General features: G+C 49.2%; 1 protein-coding gene and 1 long non-coding RNA gene across 8 annotated transcripts in view; one reads left to right on the forward strand and one right to left on the reverse strand.

Moving 5' to 3' along the window:
* The window catches only part of pnt (ETS transcription factor pointed), a 206586-nt gene that overhangs the window by 146219 nt on the left and 40302 nt on the right, over positions 1 to 20065 (forward strand). For 6 of the 7 annotated variants that reach the window (XM_075691874.1, XM_075691875.1, XM_075691876.1 and 3 more), the window contains one exon: positions 19565 to 19681. In XM_075691874.1, the coding sequence (XP_075547989.1) occupies positions 19565 to 19681 (117 nt within the window). Of the gene's footprint in view, positions 1 to 18893; positions 19082 to 19564; positions 19682 to 20065 lie in introns of those variants that run through there. The other variant, XM_075691879.1, reaches the window with a different exon arrangement.
* LOC142582313 (uncharacterized) overlaps positions 1 to 20065 on the reverse strand; it is a 40775-nt gene that overhangs the window by 4000 nt on the left and 16710 nt on the right. The window contains exon 2 of the long non-coding RNA XR_012828409.1: positions 4630 to 4721. This is a non-coding gene — a long non-coding RNA (uncharacterized LOC142582313). The remainder of the gene's footprint in view (positions 1 to 4629; positions 4722 to 20065) is intronic.

The raw sequence follows: 20065 nt of genomic DNA on the forward strand, positions 1-20065 counted from the left end.
CTGTGCCCTTCTTAAGCGTTCGAGGAGCTTAAGCACGTACTCCACCACGACTGGGTCGTCGCCCCTACCTTCCCACGATTCTCGAAGCATGCGAAGCGGAGATCGAAGCGAGCGACCGTACACCAGTTCAGCTGGCGAAAACCCCGTAGCCGCATGCGGCGCGGTCCTTAAAGCAAACATCACCCCAGGCAGACACAGCTCCCAGTCAGTTCGATGTTCAAAACACAACGCTCTCAACACGCGCTTCATGACGGAGTGGAGCTTCTCAACGGAATTCGACTGTGGGTGGTACACTGAGCTGTGTAGCAGCTTTACCCCACACCTTTCGAGAAAAGTTGTCGTCAAAGCGCTAGTAAACACTGTGCCCTGATCTGATTGAATTTCTGCAGGAAAACCAACTCGCGCAAATATGGACAGTAGTGCATTAACTATCTCAACTGAGCTGAGTTCTTTAAGCGGCACTGCTTCAGGGAACTTTGTCGCTGGGCAGATCACAGTCAAAATGTGTCTGTACCCCGTGGCTGTTACCGGCAGAGGTCCCACAGTATCAATAACGAGCCGTCTAAAAGGCTCCGTAATGATAGGTACCAATTTCAACGGCGCCCTCGATTTGTCCCCTGGTTTGCCCACCCGCTGACTAGTGTCACATGTCCTCACGAAATGGTCTGCGTCCCGAAAACACCCTGGCCAATAGTACTCTTGCAAGAGACGGTCCTTAGTTTTCTTAACTCCAAGGTGTCCGGACCACGAACCCCCGTGTGACAAGCGCAACAGATCCTGACGATAGCATTGAGGCACGATCAGCTGATCGAACTCCACTCCTCTGCGGTCTAGATACTTCCGGTACAGGACTCCACCTCTTTCCACAAAACGCGCAGTTTTCCTGGCGATACCTTCTTTGACATTGCAGCGCACGTTTTCCAGGCTGCCATCCTTTTTTTGCTCGGCTATCAAAGCCGACCGGCTGACTTTTAGCAACCTATCAAGTCCGTCTGACGTAGGCGCGATGAGCAAATCAGTAGATAGCTCTTCTAACTTTCCCGCGTCGGGCGTTTCCTCTCCAGTATCTGGCGCCTTTAACGTTACAGACTCAAGTTTATTCAGTTCGGGCGTGCTCGGAATATCAGCTTGCTGCGCCTCTGACCCTTTTTCGTTGTTTGATAACGTCGGCCCCGCAACTACCGCCTTTGCAGCGAGCTCCCGAACCTTCGATCTGGTTAAGGCCTGAACACTAGCTTCACCAAACAAAAGCCCCTTCTCGCGCAGGAGGTGATCGGACCTGTTTGAAAATAGGTACGGGTACTGGGGGGGCAGCATAGATGACACTGCCGCCTCTGTCTCAAGCGCTCCGAAAGGTCCTTCAATAAGCACTTTTGCTACCGGCAGACACACGCTATGAGCTTCCACGGCTTGCTTGATCCATGCGCACTCGCCCGTGAACATATGGGGTTCTACATAAGACGGGTGAACTACATCCATCGTAGCTGCGGAATCGCGAAGCACTCGGCACTCTTTCCCGTTCACGAGGAGGTCTCGCATGTAAGGCTCGAGAAGCTTCATGTTCTCGTCAGTGCTGCCTATTGAAAAAAACACAACTTTTGGTGTTGTTTCCGGACACTGCGCCGAAAAGTGACCTGGCTTTTGGCACGTATAACAAACGCCCGCTCGCCTCATCTCGAACCGCTTTCTGCGTTCGGCTTCGGCTGCCGCCGTCTCTTTACGTTTGGTCGGACTGCTTTCACTTGCATCCTCACTACGCGTGTTCCCCTTTGCTCTCATGGGTGTGAACTTCGGCCTCTCAAACTTCGAGCCAAATTCACCCTTTTGACCGTCCTTAGCTCCGCGAGCTCGACGCGTCACAAACTCCTCGGCTAGCTCAGCGGCTCTAGCCACCGTACTCACGTCTGGCCTATCCAAGACCCAGTATCGCACGTTCTCAGGTAACCGACTATAAAACTGTTCTAGCCCGAAACACTGCAGAACTTTATCGTGGTCACCAAACGCTTTCTCTTCTTTGAGCCACTCCTGCATGTTCGACATAAGCCTATACGCAAACTCTGTATATGACTCACTTCTGCCTTTCTCATTTTCCCGAAACTTCCGACGGAACGCTTCCGCAGACAGCCGGTACTTTTTTAGAAGACTCGATTTCACTGTGTCGAAATCCTCTGCCTCCTCTCTATCCAAGCGAGCGACTACGTCGGCCGCCTCGCCGGGTAACAAAGTGAGCAAGCGCTGTGGCCACGTTTCCCGAGAGAACCCCTGCTTCTCGCACGTTCGCTCAAAGTTAACCAGGAACAAACCAATGTCCTCTCCAAGCTTAAACGGCCGCATCAGGTCAGTCATTTTGGACAATACTCGTTCTCCTGCACCGTGTGCCTGACTTCCATTACGAGCGCGTTCCATCTCTACCTCAAGACGCTTCATTTCCAAAGCGTGTTGACGGTCACGCTCTTGTTTTTCTTTCTGTTCTTTAAGTTCGCGCTCTTCTTTTTCTTTTTGCTCTTTAAGTTCGCGCTCCTGTCTTTTTGCAGTCTCTCTCTCTTCAATGGTCTCAAGGCATTCCGACAGCTCGTCATCCTCAGCCTCTAACTCAAGAATAGCCTTTATCAGTTCTGGTTTTCTTAGTTTGTCTGAGACATCCAGACCCAACTCTCTTGCAAGCTCCAGCAATTTCGGTTTGCGCAACGACTTCAAATCCATGGCTGCTCTGAATGCTGCTTTCTCTACTGCTTACTATTGTCTTGCCGCAACTAACCCGGCAGCAACGACAACCACAATTACCAGCTCTGTTTCTAACACTAACAAAAGCCTGGCAAAGCTCAGAAGAAGAAAGTCCCGCACTCACCAAACCTCGCAGGCAGCAATTCCGCGCAGTCGTTCCGCTGCAGGCAACCAGTCGTCACACAGGGCTCGTTGCACTGCTCCCGGATCGTCGTTGAGCTGCTCAGCATACAGTCAACTGCATCTCTTCGCTGCTGGCCTCCGTTGTCGCGATCTCACCGCTGGCAGACAGTTGTTTGGAGTCGGAGGCGATCTCACCGCTGCCAACCAGATGTTTGGATCGCACCGCTGGTACGATCGGTTGTTGGGAACTCGGCGCTGACGCCCGTGGTTGTACCTGGGTCGCAAGCCCCAAGGGTAGCGTTGGCCTGGCGGCCTGGGGTACAACTGGAAGCATCCGAAGGTCCCGGCAAAGCATGAGTCGACTGGTAACAACAAAACAACTTGTTTATTTTAACATCGCAAAGAGTTGGCGGTCAGGTTTGACCGAAGTAGAGAGACGGGAGAGCACTTCACTCAACAGAAGAAATCGGAGCCCCTCTTTTGGCGTCCGGGGCAGCTGTTTTTATACTCTCGCAGTTGAGGGCAAGAAGGAACCCCTCAAAAGACGAGCACGTGAATGTACAATGGGCTAATGGTGACGCACACTGTCGTAGCGCTGCCGTAGCACCATGTCGAGCACGATCTCGTAGCACCCTGTTGTAGCGATGCCGTAGCACCATGTCGAGCACGATCTCGTAGCACCCTGTTGTAGCGATGCCGTAGCACCATGTCGAGCACGATCTCGTAGCACCCTATTGTAGCGCTGCCGGTCGGGCACAATGACGGTAATGAGAGGATGATCCCTGCTTTCGCACCGCCTGGTTCTGGCACAATGACTGGAATGCGAGGGTGATCCTTTGCGGTCGCATCGCCGCAGTCGCGCCTGGAAACACCTGCCGATGGGCGTTGCGGCGACGACGATCGGGCCAAAATGTCTGCCGCCCCGCCGCAGTCGCGCCGGCAAAACCACGTGTCGCAGGCGAAACGCAACACTGCACAGACTATTTGCGAAGAAATTTTTCATTCCGAATAATGTTTCGTATGAACAAATTTTAACTGGCATAGCTGCTGAACGAAAACAGCTGAACTTAGCGGCCTGTAGCCCACCTTAGAGCACCTGTTGGCTGGATCTAAGTGGCTCCGCTTATATTCATTATTCTTTATACTGTTGTAATATAGAAATACTTTGTAGCTTGAAATGAAAGGTAGGAAGCAATAGTGTCGTGTACTTTACGTGCAGACGTCGACACGTAGGCAAAATCATATATGTGGGAGGTGGTAGTCAGGCTTAGATCAATATCGAAATTTGCATGAACTACATATAGAAGTATTTACGGCCTTCGCTGGCATACGTATTCAAAAGCACGTTACTACGTCAATGGCATAGTGCTCAAAATTCTGTAATAAATGTTTTCACGCTGAAACGTTCGCACGGCACTAAACTTTGTCGTTGTTCACCATCTAATTTATCGAGGTCTTCATCCAGCTCATTTCTTGCCATAGGAATTTACTGCGCCCCTAATTGCTGCACTTCTCTTCAGCAATATTACGAATTACTGTGCTTCTCTTTTCTACAACCTAAACACTGGCGAATCTGTCAGGAGGAGCGCCTAAGATAGGCGTTCACAAACTTCAATGAACGCGGTGTACAACTATAACATTTCCGCGCGTTACTGCACGCAACAACATGTAGCAAGGGCACAACAACCAATCAGAGAAGCAATCAGCTTCACATGCTTGAAGCAGGTCTCGACATTCGTGTCCTTGGACCAATGCGTCGTAATAGCGGCTGGCGCTTCTTGCCTGATCAGCTTGTTCGACGCCGGAGAAGACTTCGTTTCTCTCGCATGTTTCGCGCTAGAAGTATTGTGGCCTCCACGGTCTCTGCAGTGGACCTGTGGATGCACAAAAAACGAAAACACAGAAAAGTGGGTGAACACACAAGGGCATCGCGTGCAGGGCGTGATTGCCACCTTCCATCGCGCACTCTCTCTTCCGGTGGTGGCGACTGAGAAAACGATCACAAGCCGTTTCTTACGGTGTGCGTATGTGTGGACCACGGCCTGGGCGAACGATTTCTTTATTTTTTTTTTTCGCCAGTGTTTTGCTTGAAACAGACCCACTCGCGACTTCCGCAGGAAGTGAGGGCAACCCCAGAGAGAGAGCGAGAAACCGAGGAGAGAGAAAGAAAGCAAATAAAAACTCCAGTCGCGGGGCGCGTATCCACGAGCTACTCGCAGCAGATCCATTCACATCGTTCCTACGTCTGCTGAGCCTCCCCCCATTTTTCCTTTATGTTTATCTATTCCACGCCAGTTGTAGGCTCTTGCTTGCTCGGCGCCACCGCAGCCAGTGTCTGTCTGCTACCAAGGGAGAATACGGCAGAATAGCTCCGAGCCACGGTGCCCTTACTTCGGCAGCGACGTTGTGGAAGGGGGCATGGGAGGAGAACGTATGGCTTGCTGAGCCTGTGGCCTGTCGCGTGCGCGAACGCATAAAGCCAGAGCGTAACGTGAGGCAGAGGGGGACGATGGTGAGGAGATACGGGGAGCGAGGGTGAGGCTTTGGTCGGGCACATTGAGGATGCGAGATGTGCGGAGGAGGAGAGAGTGTGTATGCCAGCTAGCGAGGGGGGGGGGCGGTGTAGAGGGGCGGGTGAGGGAGAGAAAATCTGCGGAGATCTGGTGCGGCCGTCGCCGTTCGTTTTTCACCTGTGCAGCTTTTTTCCCATGGCCTGTGACCCACTCCTCCGGCTTCCCACGGTTCCTCGCCGTGAAGGAACTCCGTGGCGACGCTCTCCTCGACACAACTGCGGCACAGCTTGCCGGCATCCGAGCGTGCGCGCCAGTGAGCGAGAGCGCTCCTCTCTTTGCATGTCGACCAAAGCGAAAACAAGAACCGACGCTGGCGTACGGAGGAAGAGCCGAGAAGGAAAACAAAAATTCTGATGTGGCCCGAGGTGGTGCTCGCTCCCTCACCTCTCGCCTTCTTCAGCTGGCGCCTCTCTCTTGGCGGCGTCTTGGTAGTAGCACTACTACGTCTCCCGCCGTCCTAGCAGACTTTCTTTGCTTTTTTTTTTCTTTTTCTTCCTTTCGCCGTCATCTTCCTCCAGGCGATTCATGAATGAAAGCGTAGAGTAGTAGTAGTGTGACGTGGCGGCGCCCGCTTGTGCATCGAGCGCGGAGCGTAAGATGCGTGAATGAAACTGGTTTCCATGCCGGAGCTTTCGCTCTCTCTCTCTTCTTTCCTTCGTATGCTTCGTGTTCCTTCCTTTCGTTTTTTCCCGCTTCTTGCGCTTCCTTCCTCGCCGTTCTGTGCGTAGAACGGGAACTTGTTTGGCCTCCTTGCGGACGTCTACGCTCCTCTGGTGCGGCGCCGCAGGCTGTCGTTCGACATGTGCTTACGGCTTTTATTGTTTTTTGCCTTTTCGTTGCGTCAGTGTACACGCGATCGTGCTTTATTATTTTTCTTTTCATCACCATCTCTCACTCTGGACTGCACCTTATGGAGCGTGCATACGCGTGTGTGCGATTGTATTCGTTATATGTTTATCTGCTATACTCTATCCGGCGCTGCCGGGGTGTCCCGCGACAAGAGCATAAGATCGCTTCCTTCTTTGCTTGAAGCTTCGCGGACCGGATGGCGGCGGCAGAAGTGATGCGGCCGTGTGCAAATAAGCAACACATCGGGAAGCCGAGGCAAGATCAGCGCAAAACAATGCGCGCTTTTGTAGCAGCCCAGCTTCCGCAAGCATGCCTTCTTTCTCGCTCTTTCTTTTCGTGTTTCTCCAATATTCTACCCGCTGCAGGGATAGCTCCTACTCTTAGCAGCCACTCTATTTAAGCAAAGAGCGCTGAGAAGGCCAGTATGTCTCCTCTAGGGCTATCTGGGATTTGCCACCTGCCTGGGTAGGTTTTACATCATGTCCTATTCATGTGAGAATTCCTGCTCAGGAGTTTTGTCGAATAGTGTTTCGTCGTTCATATGGCCCCCGTATGGCAGCAAAGCTTAAATAAAGGATCGCCCATTTGGGCTATCAGAGTTTCCATAGAGTTTCTCACTATAACACCTAGAGGGAAATCTGGCGCCACCGTCTATGGGAGTTTCTTAAGGGTCGCCGTGCCGTCATGGGAATGACGGTATATGTGTCTGCGAGGCTTGTGTTGGCTGGTGTTTTAAGAGGCTTCGTCTAGAACGTAGATATGGTTACACAAATAACTCGTTATTAAAGTAAAATCTTCATAAAATCTTCCCATTCACGCATATTACATCATTATTCACCTACAATGCATGACCAAGCGAAGGAAAGCAAGAACAGACGACACACTGTTCTAAAGCGAGCACGAATCTTGTCGTCTGTCCTCAAACTTTAGCGGCGCGCTGGTACTTTTTACGTATCATATAATTGTAAATGCAATAACAAGTTCTCATAGTTGAACAAAACATGTTTTTGTGTAATAATAAAGTTAAAACAGCTTTTTAAGCGCTGTTTTAATAGAAAATTCATCATTGTGACAGATGAAATGGTGCTTGCCTTCTACGACACCAAGAAAGCTGCTCTTACCGTAAGGAGAGTCTTAATAGCCGAAAAAACTGCAAGAACGAAGGACTGGTGGCAACGCCGCCTTGAATTTCTCGCGCCAGGTCGCTGTGACGTCATGGATTTTGACGGCGTCTGCTCGGGCCTAGTTATCTTTTGATCGGTAGATAAGGCCTACATTGTATTCTAAAAGGTCCAAGAAATAAACATGGCAAGCTTCCAAAACTTTTACTTAAAGAGCAACTCCGGCGTTTTTTTAACAATATTAGGATATTGTAATTTTCAAATGGCATGGACAATCCTGTCACCGGCAGGGTGCTTCAATTTGCTTAGAAATTCATCAATAATTTTAAGTAAGCAATAGACGACATACCGAAACCAAAACGGGTAGCTGCTTCGTGTAACGTCACGATGAGTGAATGACGTCAGATCCTACACTACTCTAATGTAAACACGAAGAACGCGCGCTAACCACGCAGTAAACTTGGCGCTGGCGCCAAGGAAGCGAAGCCGATGATGTCTGCTGACGACACAGGGAGCTTCTACAGAGTTTCCGAACTAGACAGCGGCGATTTAAGCCACAATTTCAGCGACAGTGGCGGTGTAATCTCTGACATCGCAAACACTGTGTGGCCAGTAGAAAGTCATGAGTCGAGAACGCAACCAACCTTTAAAAAGAGTTTTACAGGAAAACTGAATGAGTTGCAGCCATATGGTCTGGCACAGATAATCAGAGTGCGAAAGATATATTCAAAATTTTATGAAGATCAGTGGACATCGAAAAATCGCCGGAGTTGCCCTTTAGCCACAGCGGCCCAAATACAGAACGTATACTTTATGACGTCACACTGACGCGCTGAGTTTTCGGCGCGAAATTCTGCAGTGACAGATTTATTTTCTGTTCTAATAATAATAATATAATTACGAAGTTAACAAAAATGTAGTTTTGAAATAATTCATCGGCATGAACTAATGTAGTGTTTCCCTCTAGTGGTCCCTTTAACCAACGCGATTTGCCGCTATTGTGATGCTGGTTGCACACGAACCCCGAACCAGGGATGATTATCTGACTGCATCTCTATAGGTATCGCAACGCTGCATGACTTTAATGGGGTGGAGCGTAGGGACTGGGGGATGCGCACTAGGCGGTGAAGGGCTCAGCCTTGTGACGCTGCCTCCTGCTTCAACCCGCGCCACCCGCTGATGCTGCAGGGGACACACACGCCGCGTGCCACGTACGGGCGCCATATGTTGTTTTTCGCCGCTTCTCTTCTGAGCCTGACACGCACCGGCCACGGTGGAATTTCGGGACGCGGTGGGAGGGCGGGAAGAGGTCTACGGACCGGCCCATTGCGGCAGCGCCTCGTGTGTGGCTCTCTCTGGCGCGGCTGTTTCGCGGCAAAGCGCAGGAGGCGCCAAACGGAGGGGACGCCCGGCGTTTTACGGCGGCCGCTTCCACTGCTCTGGTATGGTGCTTGCGTCTCGTAGGAAACGTTGAAAAACATGACAGTCGATATCTGAAGAAATGCGCGCAGATGCATGAAGAGATTCCGTTTTAAAACGCCATCGCTGTAATGTTTTATTTCACGTCGCCGTGGTTCCGACAGCTGCGCAAGTCAAGGTGTCTGTTCAGCATTGTGGTTAAGCTGACAGCAGCACTGACTGTGGTTTCTGCAGATTTTTCTTTGGCTTCGCAGTGGATTCACATGTGTGCCCTTTGCTGGATTGTAGTTTTCCCCTCTGAAGTGGCGCACAGGGATTAAGAGGAATTTTGCTCTTATCACACGCAGTGATGAAGGTTGAAAGGGACACTACACTGGGAGGACTGCGAACTCACCAGCCGAATGATCAGTATTAATTAGACGTTGTCTGTAGCTTTGCGTTAAGAATTAAGCTGCACTCTAAGCTCGTTGGATAGAAGTTGCTCTGTGGTCCTGAGACTTGGAATCGACCGAGATCTAGTGAAGTCAAAAGAGAAGCGGCATTCGTATGTAAAAGTCGCCAAGAGATTCACCTTCGCCCAACTGGTATCTTTCACTTTCTCTTTTGGCGTTGGTACACTAATACACTAGTATCTAGTACACTGACAGCTTGTACTAGCTTTTAGTGAAGCTACAAGTCATCATACAAGCCAAGTTTCCGCTTGCGATTGTCTTCCTGAAATACTACGCACGTAGACCGTCTCAGTGATCAGTCCAGGTTGAAGACTGCTTAAAGTGGCTAAATGTTAAGGTTAAAGGTTAAGGTTAAAGTGGCGCGCTTGCAATTTGTAAGCGACGGATCTTATGACGAGTCATCAACGATGCACCTCGTAGAATGAAGAACTAAAGATGGGTGGCGAGTCACTCCTGTGGCGTGTTGAGCTCCGTGAACTGAGAGGTTTCGTTTTCTCCGTCAGCGCTCCAGTCTCCCTGGTGTGTGGAACGCCCAAATGAGAGGGCGCCGCAGCACCGAGGTCAAGGGCACGCTTAACTTTCTTTCTTCTTGGAGGAGGAGGAGGAGGAGGAGGGGGGGTAGGATAGTGTTGCTCTGCCGTGGCCGCCGCCGTGCTGCGCTCGCAGCTGCCTCAAAGAGGGGTTAGCTCGTGACAGAGGCGGTGTTCTTACTCGCAGACATAGCCAAGTTCCTGCAGGTGCAGGTCTACGTAAGTCCGCTCTGAAGATTCTGATCTGCACGTAAGCAGATGCGCTCGATCACTGTTCTCGGTAGTTATAAACAAAACAAAATGTACGCTTTTGATGGGAACCGAAGTTCCATTAGCGCCGTGCAACAACCTTGTTTTCGGGTGCTGCACATATACTTCCAGTCCTTTGAAAACTGCTAGTCGAGTATGGCGTAGAGCCGGACTATTTACAGTCATGTCAAGGCAGCGCAGTGGGTAGTGCAACGACACTGGTGTTCTTTATGAGACATCTATACTAAGTTTCTTGCGATACAGAAACCGTAGCTCAAGGCGCCTGAAAACTAGAAGCAAATTAAGTGACCCGAATCTCCATTCGTCCATCCATTGGAATACAGTATTTTTTATGCCTCTCCACGTATTCCCGGCTCCCTTACCTGCGGCTTCAAAATTGCAAGGTCATATATACTGACGTCGCTCATTGACGCCAGCCGAGTGTCGATGCTCTCGGGGAGTCATCTGGTCCGGGGAGTCGTGTAAGCAACCCCAAACACGAACAGAGCTGAGGCAAGCGAGCAACAACGATGCATGTACGCATGCTCGCATGTGTTGTTAAAACGAGTGAGGCACCAGCTGCCCCCCACGCGCTGTTCCAGCAACCTAGAAAAGGCAGGTGGCGTCTCCTCCCGATCCTCCCCTCTTCGAACGCCTGTTGTCGCTAGCGTTTGCGTGCATTTGCAGGTGTTGCAACGACATGGGACTGTTCATGATGGGGGAGGGGGGGGGGGCAACGCAATGAAAGAAAGGGAGTGTAACTGGTGCCAGAGGAGAGGGGGCTGGGCAGGACAGACGCCACAGCGACGCGCTGCCGTGGCTTTAGCTATATATGCTATACTCTTGTGCGGTGTTCCAAGCGTGTCTGATTGGCCGATTTCGGCCACGTGAGCTGAATGTCTTTACGCGCGTGCACACACACGTCGTTACCAAGGTCCCCGACAGCAGGCTGGCTAGGCCCATGCCGACAGCTAGGGGCCAGCCCCCGACCGACGGCTTGCGTCGTCATCTAGCAGCTGTCGCCGAAGCGTTCTCCGAGGACGAAATGCGATTTGATGCGCGACCAGCTTCAGCTTCTGTCTGTTGAGGGCGAGCGAGCGAAAATGAGATCGACCGGTCGGAAGGGAATGGCTTTTGGGATGCAGTGATGAGGTTATCATCGGTATTTTCTTGTGCGAGCGTTTGCAAGAGTCGCCAGGAGACGCGTCTTTCTCATCCTTTGTTTTCTGCTCTGTCCCTACTCTCGAAAGAAGACAATTATTATTTCACAAGTAATTATTTCGTGTTCAGGGTGAAGTGATTTATACCTTATTGACACCGAGTTCACGAAAGTTTCGCTTCACATAAATTCCAATATCTATACAATGGAATCTGCCTAACTTTAAGGAGGCGTCGCATATCTTTTTACGCTTACCCCCATTTGGCACTGTAGATTTATACCGAATGTGAGGTCTCGGCTCAAGCAATACGCGTTTCAAAAAAAAAAAAAAGTAAGACGAGGTGTGTTGGTTTCCATATATAGCGGTGAGTTGCGCACAATACACAGGGACAAGAAAGGTGGAGCAAAGGGAACGAGCTTGTCGCCCCTTTCTTCCGTATCGCCCATGTGTTTTGCTTTGCGTGGAGCCCACAGATCGCTTATTTTCTTTCACTATCCTATCTTTTCTCTTTCTCTCTTACGCATTTTGAACAGCTTGCACACACGTCACGGATATTCAATATAAGAGCTGAATTTAAAATTTCTGCATACTGTTTGTAAAATTTTGCTTTCACATGCACGTATTTTCTTTCCTATACCGAAAGTCTAGAGAATACTCAGGGGGGAACCTCGCGCTAAAGTTTCCAGCAGTATAGACAGTTTCCTCGGGCACGATAAGAAGAAAAGGAGGAAATGGGGTATTGAGGTTACTCCTTTAGGGGAGGAACTCATCTGCCGCAACGATTCCTCCCCTTAGGGGGTAAGTGCGAGTGAATGAACTGTTACTACCCATGCGGGTTAGTCCTGCGAGGACCAACAGTTGCCCTTTTCCGATGCTCCTCAAGGTACTAACGGTCGATGCTCCACAAAAGTGGAATTAATGAAATTAGGCATTTGTACCCCGATAAAAAGATTACTGAGCTGAAAAAAAAAGAAAAAGAAAGGTGCCCGAAAGCAGTGTCCCAACTCACGTCCACGTGCTCACAGGTAGGTACCATAACCACTTCGCCACGGCAGGTCAGTTGACAGGACAGGATATTGAGACACGGTTAAGCGTCGGAACGCAGGTGCGGCAATATAGCAGCCACTCGGCATTTTGTGTATGCTATGCAGGGAGAGTCTAACGTTGAGTGTACTTGCAACCATAAAAAAAGCTGCCCGAGTATAAGGGAGATTTAAACTGTGGCACTACGCGATGTATACGCGTAGCGAGCTCAAACGGGGCACCCAAGACGACGGAGAAGGCCAATTTCTTTGTCGCTTAGCGTGTGCCGTTTGGGCTACACATCGCTTCAGTTAAGTTCGTATAATCTCCTCGGAACGGGAGGAACTTAGGTACTATTGACCAAGAAAATGTAGCAGTCTATCAATGACTTGTGCGTTTAATGTGTATCGCTCACTTATGGTGTGCGCACGAAGGGTATGCTCTTCACATTCCAGCTTTTAAGTTTCACTCATTTTCCTCACGAAGAGACAAAGTGCTGCTTTGCATGTAATTCAATATACAGTGCACGAACTTCGAACTATTCAATATTTATAGCATTTTATAGCCGCGTCACTCCACGACACGGACGAAAACAGCGAAGTGCGTGTGGAATAACTGTTGTCCTTCGTCCTCCCGTTACTCTCTTTCCGACCAGGGACCAAACACTTACTCAACGAAATTCGCACACGGCACGCACATGCATGCAGTTAGTCCTTTGAGGGACGAAAGCGCCCTTTCCAGGACCAATTAATCGCCCAGTTACTCCCGTTTCCCCCGAGATTTTTCTTAAGTGTGGGTGCCACCATGTTGCTACGCAGTGGTGCCATCTATGGGCAGTCGGCATGGTGGCTTGGGCGAGTCTTGTATGTCAAGTATATGCTCGGCGGTAGTTTATGGCGTTTGTTTTCGCGCTCGTGCGGTCTTTTTAGTATGACGTGGCGTCTTCTATGTGGAAAATGGTTCTGTGAATCGTACTGAAGTGGTTTAAGTCGTCATGGCCGGAGTTTCTACTGGCGTTGAGGCGGACGGAGCCCGCAGCGCGATGTGTGCGCGTGTTATAGCCTGCAATCACCCTCGGAGATCAATTGTGTATTTCTGAAAATTCCATTCACTAATGTGACCTTATTGTAGTAGTCTCCTTTAGTTCTAAGCTGCATTTTAGGAGAAATGAAAAATACGCGACGATCGTAACAGCGTGGGTACCGTTTTGCTACAATAGACGTTGTGCTGTTATACTCCGACAAGCGTTCAAACTGTTCGCTGCAGATAACATTGGGTGAATACTTGGTTCGGTGGACGAGGTTTATACCCATGAATAAAATAGTTTTGGTTAGTAATAACAGCGTACCTTAGAGTGTGAATTATAGTTGTCCAGCAAAGCGACTGTTTACGAACAGCGCGAGCGTCCAAAGCAGTGGTAAATTCTGGATTACAGATATCTTTGTTCAATATATCGCATGGTCCAAGAGGTCCAAGCATGCGACATTAACGTTTATAGATCTATAAACATTGTGCGGCGTGGCTATGCAAGGTCGTATTGTGGCGTTAGCCCGTTTTCTTTCTTTCTTTCTTTCTTTCTTTCTTTCTTTCTTTCTTTCTTTCTTTCTTTCTTTCTTTCTTTCTTTCTTTTTGAGAAAGAGGATGACGACCGATTTTTTTATTTCGGTTGTGTTCGTCCCCGTTCTCTACGACGCACACACCCGTATTACGGAAATTTTGCCCTCAAAAATAGCCGTCGCATTCTTTTTATATGATCCCTCTAGGATATTACGGCTTTACAGGGCAAAAAGGAGAATGCCGAAGCAGATAGCTTCACCAACAGCAATGATCGCTGCGTTGAGCAGCGCCATATCAGCGTCATGCAGGAGGCAAGCGTAGACATATAGTTATTTCAAGTCTACTAGACTTTAGATGCGTGAGAACGATGCTAGTGTATCACAAATATTTGATAGCGCCTGCCGCTTAGATGTTTCGTGGTTGCCTTTGGCTGGCCGTACACGAGCCTTATGTTTTAGTCCGTATACGCCAAGCGATCAGATAGTGAGCAGATTTTCCATTTCCTGGAAATACACAAACGCCGGTTCTCTTCGTTGAATTAAAACCGATGTACCCAAAATAGTTCACAACGCGTACACACACACCGCGGGTGATAATGTGCGTCACATGCTTGCGCCCCCAGGAGATATTTCCGCGTACTGTAGTTACCGATGCACCGAAAGGCTGCACATTGGTTCCCTGACAACCTTGTATGAAACGACATTCTGTAAATTTCACAAAATACACGAGCTAAAACATCTCGAAATCGTTCCTCAGCGCGCGACAGCAATATTTTCAAGAAGCGTCGCGCCGAATCGCACAAGCCAGAGAGGAGGAAAGGCTCGCCGCGCGCCCTTTTCTTTTCGCCCGGTGAGAAGGTAGACTACTGCGGTAGCCTTTGAAGTGTTATCAGTAAAGAATGCGCTTCAAAAGCTGATAGCTAGCCGCGAACGACAAAAACACAGCTCAAGGTTTGGGAAAGGTCGTGAACCCTTTCATTCCGTCTTTGAACGCGCCACGCATATTAAGATTAACACCGATATCGCCGAATGACAAAAGTCAGTGAGGCAGCTTGGTATTTCCTGGTACTGAATCTGCAGTACAGATGGAAGGTGCCGCCCAGCGACCCCGAAAATTGTTTTGTGCTCGGACACCTGGCATAAAACCCCGTGCGACAATACCCGCCTGCCTCACACCTCCTATCCCGGCCAATTGCGAGCGCTTGAGCACTACACCGAAAAACATTCCTCGCTGCGCCACTGACTCCACAGGCCAGTTATCTTAAGATGGCACGTGTGTCTGTTGCTTCCGCACAGCCTTGGATATTTCCTGCTACCATGTTTTTGTCGTCGTTCCCAGGCAAGTTGCGATGATTTCCTATTTGGCGCTGCAGAAGCGTTTTTTGTCTTATCATGTCTTGGGCTCACGGAGTAGGAAGTATAGCCGTCGCTTTAACTGTTACGTTCGGCTGTGAATTTCGCCACATCCGACCAGCGGCGGCAGTTCCTGAATATTCCTGGTTATTGAGCACACGCAAAAATTGCAAAACATACTTCAAGGAACGTACTTAAGCTAATTGGTTTATGTTGGGCGAACATGTGCCCTACAGACGAACAGCTAAACAAGAATCTGGTTTGCAGTCCCATAGAACATCGTTTTCTGTGAGTTCCACACATCTTCGTTTTTCCTCGTGTGCCGCGATGGCACGCGTTCCCCGCCAGCGCGTGTTCACCGCACCACTGTTGTTCTGTCTCGAATGCGCCGCAAACAACTGGAAGGAACAGGAAGACAGCTTGTGTCGATACTGTCTGCTGGAGCCAGTGTTACCAAATGCCGTCTGTTCGCTCGATTATTCTGCAGCACTGAAAACAAGACTCACACAATCTACGCGTTGTTCACGCCGAGGACGGTGCAGCGTTCTGAATGCTTGCTTCGGAAAATCAGGTAGTGAAGCGGTTAAGTGCCGTTTTTTTTCTTTTGCTGCTGATTGCTGTATGTTACGCAAAAGCTACCTTTGCGTCAATTTGCATACGGGAGAAATAGGTGCACGTGGAGCGCGCATTTGCGGTTCCTGGTTGTTCCGAAGTTAATTGAATCTTTATCTCCCGGTGTCATCTCAGCTGCTATATAGTGGTTTAATCCTGCCAGGCGCCGGAAAGTACACCCAGGAAGACTTAACAGTGAGCAACAGTCACACGACCATGTCAAATTAACCAGCGGGTAACACGGAAAATGGAACAATCTGCATGATTTCACGCACACTTGTTCCCGTTCACGCTGGCAGGCAATCCCCGTTTCGGTAAGTGGTGGTTATCAAGATCGCTCAGGCGTGGATAATATAGGTGCGGCTGGGCGCATCCGCAATTAACAGGCTTTGTTTCGTGAACGAAACCGACTACTGACCAGTTTTGACTAGTGATGCTCAGTGCTAGCGCGTCCCATTCGCGTGTACGTCAGCGTGCAACACATTCAATGATTGTCCTTATATGCGCTTTTGCTGAAGACGGATTTCAGTTCTTTCGTTTCCGCTTAAGCTTCTGACTCCGTCTGCATGGGCCTTTGGCATGGTTTTAGGCGCCATCCTGGTTAACTGCGCAATTCAAGCGAGGCTATATTTGTACGGTTTTTTTCGAAAGGAGTCATTAGTTGGGCAGTGTATATAGAATACCAGTGAATCCGGTGTACGTAAGCCGTATAGCTATAGTGTCTCTCCGAGTAAAGTTGGCATGCTCTGATGTTCAACTGTTAGATATGAAGCGCAAAACGATTTTGTTACGCTAATTTCAGCATATCATAGCATATACTCCGTACACACTTTCGACAATTCTTGCTCTGATGCAATTCCTGCGCCAAAGTCCGCATCTTGGGTATTAATTTAATCGATGTAGCTTTACAAAAGGCACGAAGTGCACTAAATTATAAGCTAGCCTCTCTCTATGGCATAGTATTGTCAGATTGTATTGCGTGCAGGCGTGCCGGCAATGTGAACCTGACGTAGCGCTTGCTGCATGACGGGAAGCCGAAGCGGAACGTCCTAGGCGACTATGCTGCCATAGCGCCAGCATCCTTTGTTCATTTTCCCGCACTTTACTCGCGGTGTCGCTAGGGTGTGTGGTTCGCGACAGGATATTGATGCGGATGTCCTCGCTTCAAACGTCTGAGCACTTTTTACGATTTCGGGCATGTTTATATGTAGTAGAGATATGGTGAGCTAGCTATATGGGATCCTTTTTACGCGCACAAGCGAAAATTTGTTGTTTGATTTGATTCGGGGGTAATAACTTTTTGTTGTGGTTTGCGGAATTATTTAAAATAATCTAATGTTACGCAGTGGTGACTGTAGCCGTTGAACACTGATTATCCTTAACCTGGGTTCGAACACTTAGCACGCTAGAAATTGACAGAGGCTGCACTTACTATATTAAGTTTTCTCCCGCGCGCGCGCGCGTGTGTGTTTTTTGTGCGGAGTGAGAGGGGGAGAGATATTGTGCGTATATGTTTGTCCGTATTTGTCCAGACTAGCATATTGGCTTATAGAACCAGCTATATAGGTAACCATGCGCGCGTTTTCACGTCGCCAAATATTGCGAACGATCGTGTGTTTCAACCAGGCATGCGCTCTTGGGTTGGGCTAAGCTATATATACGCGGTACATCTACGACGCTTAACGACAAGACGCGAGTTCTTGTTGAGATAGGACGGCGACTCGAGGCGACACCGTTCACTAACACATGCACTATGCCTCCTATGGCATCATACAAGAACTGCAACTATTAATCACAGTGCGTTGTTGACGTTGTTTTGCGTTGTTGACGCATATGAGGTCCGTGCACGGAATGCTCTGCAGCGAATGGATATTCGGAAAGCGCCGCGGTCTGAGCCCGCCCGCTGCAACACCACGTAGTGTATATCACGTGGGCTGGCTGTCCTGCAAAGCTCTGCTCAAATAAAAAATATCGGTCATTCTATGTATATTGCCATGTGGCCTCCATAAGCTACTGCATAATATCGACGGGTTCGGCTCCCAATACTCATTGGCTGCTTGGCCACCTGCGGTGGGGGGCGACATGTTTATATGTGGCAGTATATATAGTATAACTATATGCTTAGACTACAGCTTCGTTCTACAGAAACTGTGCTGGGGAATTGTGACAGAATTCAATTTTCGGTTTAGCATTCTGCAAATTGGCAACAAGAATGTGATGATGTGTGCGTTCCCCAAGTAGTTCGTAGAAGATAGTGCGTGGTAAAAGAGGGCTTTGCCGAGAAGCCGCCTTACAAAATTTTGCAGTGGTTTGGTCGTATGCGCTGTGCTGGTATCCTTAATGCCCCAACACTGCTTCCCTTAAAAGCGTTTAAGGGATTTGTTATTTGCTGGACGTAGGGAGGGCACACAAAGAAGAAAAATTCTGCAGTCTAGATACTTTCACACAAGAGGCACTATTCGGTTGACACCTATTTTGCCTGGCTATATTTTCTCATATTTTTATGGTTGCATCTTTCAATCAAATAATTTTCGTTGTAGATTGCTTTCACTTCGCATATCGATCAAAATTTGCTCTCAGGAGCCGCACATGCTGCCTCGTTGGTGACGAGAACCCATCGGGCGTGATTCATAGTTGAAAGCGTTTCTTTTCGTACTTCTCTCTGCTTACGTGCGGCAGCAATAAGTAAATAAATAAAGAAAGTAGGCCGGAACTGCCGCCTCGCGAGGCGATCCGCGTAGTTCGTTCTTCTGGCTAACTGCTGCAGCGCCTCTTTCCCATCGCTTTTTTCTCCACTGTAATACTCACCCGGGAACGGCTCCGACGGCACTAAGAATTGAGCTTTCCACTCGGCCTGTTCTGTAACGCGCCGCGCGTGTAGTGACGCACATCCGATCCACTAGCTAAGTTCGAGCGTGTGGAGCCTTATCGCGATCTCCAGAGCGCTCGCTGTTTGGTTGGCGCGATTCGGCAACTTCCTCGTCAAGCCGACCAACCGCGTACTCGCGCCACTGCCGCTGGCCAATCAGCGACGTGAGGGAACGTTTTCAAAACTGTTCGAGGTGGGTTGCTCCTTGGAAAGTGAGCCGTGAAAGAAAAAGAAAGAAAAGAATCCTCTCCCTTCAATGTTCGCGAAAGAAAGGATGCGGCCCGTCTTTCTCGTGTAACCCCGAGTTAGCCACGCCACCCGCGATCACCGCGCGCGCTGATCTGTTGTGTCCCACGCTTTGGAACAACAGCGATATCAGCACCGATCGGCCAATCTACGTTTATTCATTTTCGACCGCCATCTTGCTCAAAATCTTTCCGGCACCGGCTGCGGCATGTGGGATGCAGAGTACGTCTCCTTTGCTTTTTCTAGACCACATAGTTTAGTAAATTATAATTATCTGTGCTAGTACTGCATGTTCACGCATCGATAGTTTGAAGACACTGTTGAAAATATCGCAATCGTTTGTTTGTGACTTACGATTACGGCCAACACATTCCAGTTTATCTTCTTACTATATCTTCCTGCGTTTCGTGCTGTAGATCTCGCGTTATTGATGTTCAAAGAAATTATATTTTGCTTACCAGAGAATTTAAAATGCTCCGTTCGGTCAAATAGAGCTGCTAGGACGTGCAGAGCTGACCTCTCCAGAACAAGCAGTGAACAGTTTTAATTAATTGGCTGAGGATTGGAGCCCTCCTAAGCGGTTTCCCGTAGGCTTAATTTTTTTGGCGGGTTTAAACGGGTTCCGCATTGCGAACTTTCGTTGCACTGTTTTCTGGTCGCTGCACACTCGTGTACTGAACTTGCCCGCACTGTTGCTCCTCGCAGAACTTCCAACGCAAGTGCCTCCTCTTACTCCTGGGACCAACCAGAAGATGACGCAAGCCTTAACTGCTAGCTTCAGCAGTTGGGAGAAGGAGCGAGAGACGCTCAACATTCCCAAAGGTGAGCTGACCGTGAAGTTATAGAGTATTTTGCGATTTGTAAACAGCTTGAGTTTCCTGTTCTGTCGATCGCTTTTTCCCGAACCCGACGTACCTTCTACTCAAGAGGCTGGCGGCAGTGCACAATGACAATAATTAAACTACGCCTCCCTGAAGCGTTTCACGAGTACGAAGCATATTGCACATACACTCATGCACAACCTGTGTATAGAGTAGGTCAATTACTCTTAGTGCGTGCGAAAATATTGCGATTTACAAACGTTGACAACCACCGTCATGGGATTAGTTGTACGTATAGTATAAGTACGGACAAGCTGTCACCATGTTCGCGCTCTTGCAAAGTAGCAGGATATTCTCGCCGCATTGACGGCACGCGCCATCTGAT

Source organism: Dermacentor variabilis, chromosome 5 (genome assembly GCF_050947875.1).
Source record: "Dermacentor variabilis isolate Ectoservices chromosome 5, ASM5094787v1, whole genome shotgun sequence".
Lineage (NCBI taxonomy): Eukaryota > Metazoa > Arthropoda > Arachnida > Ixodida > Ixodidae > Dermacentor > Dermacentor variabilis.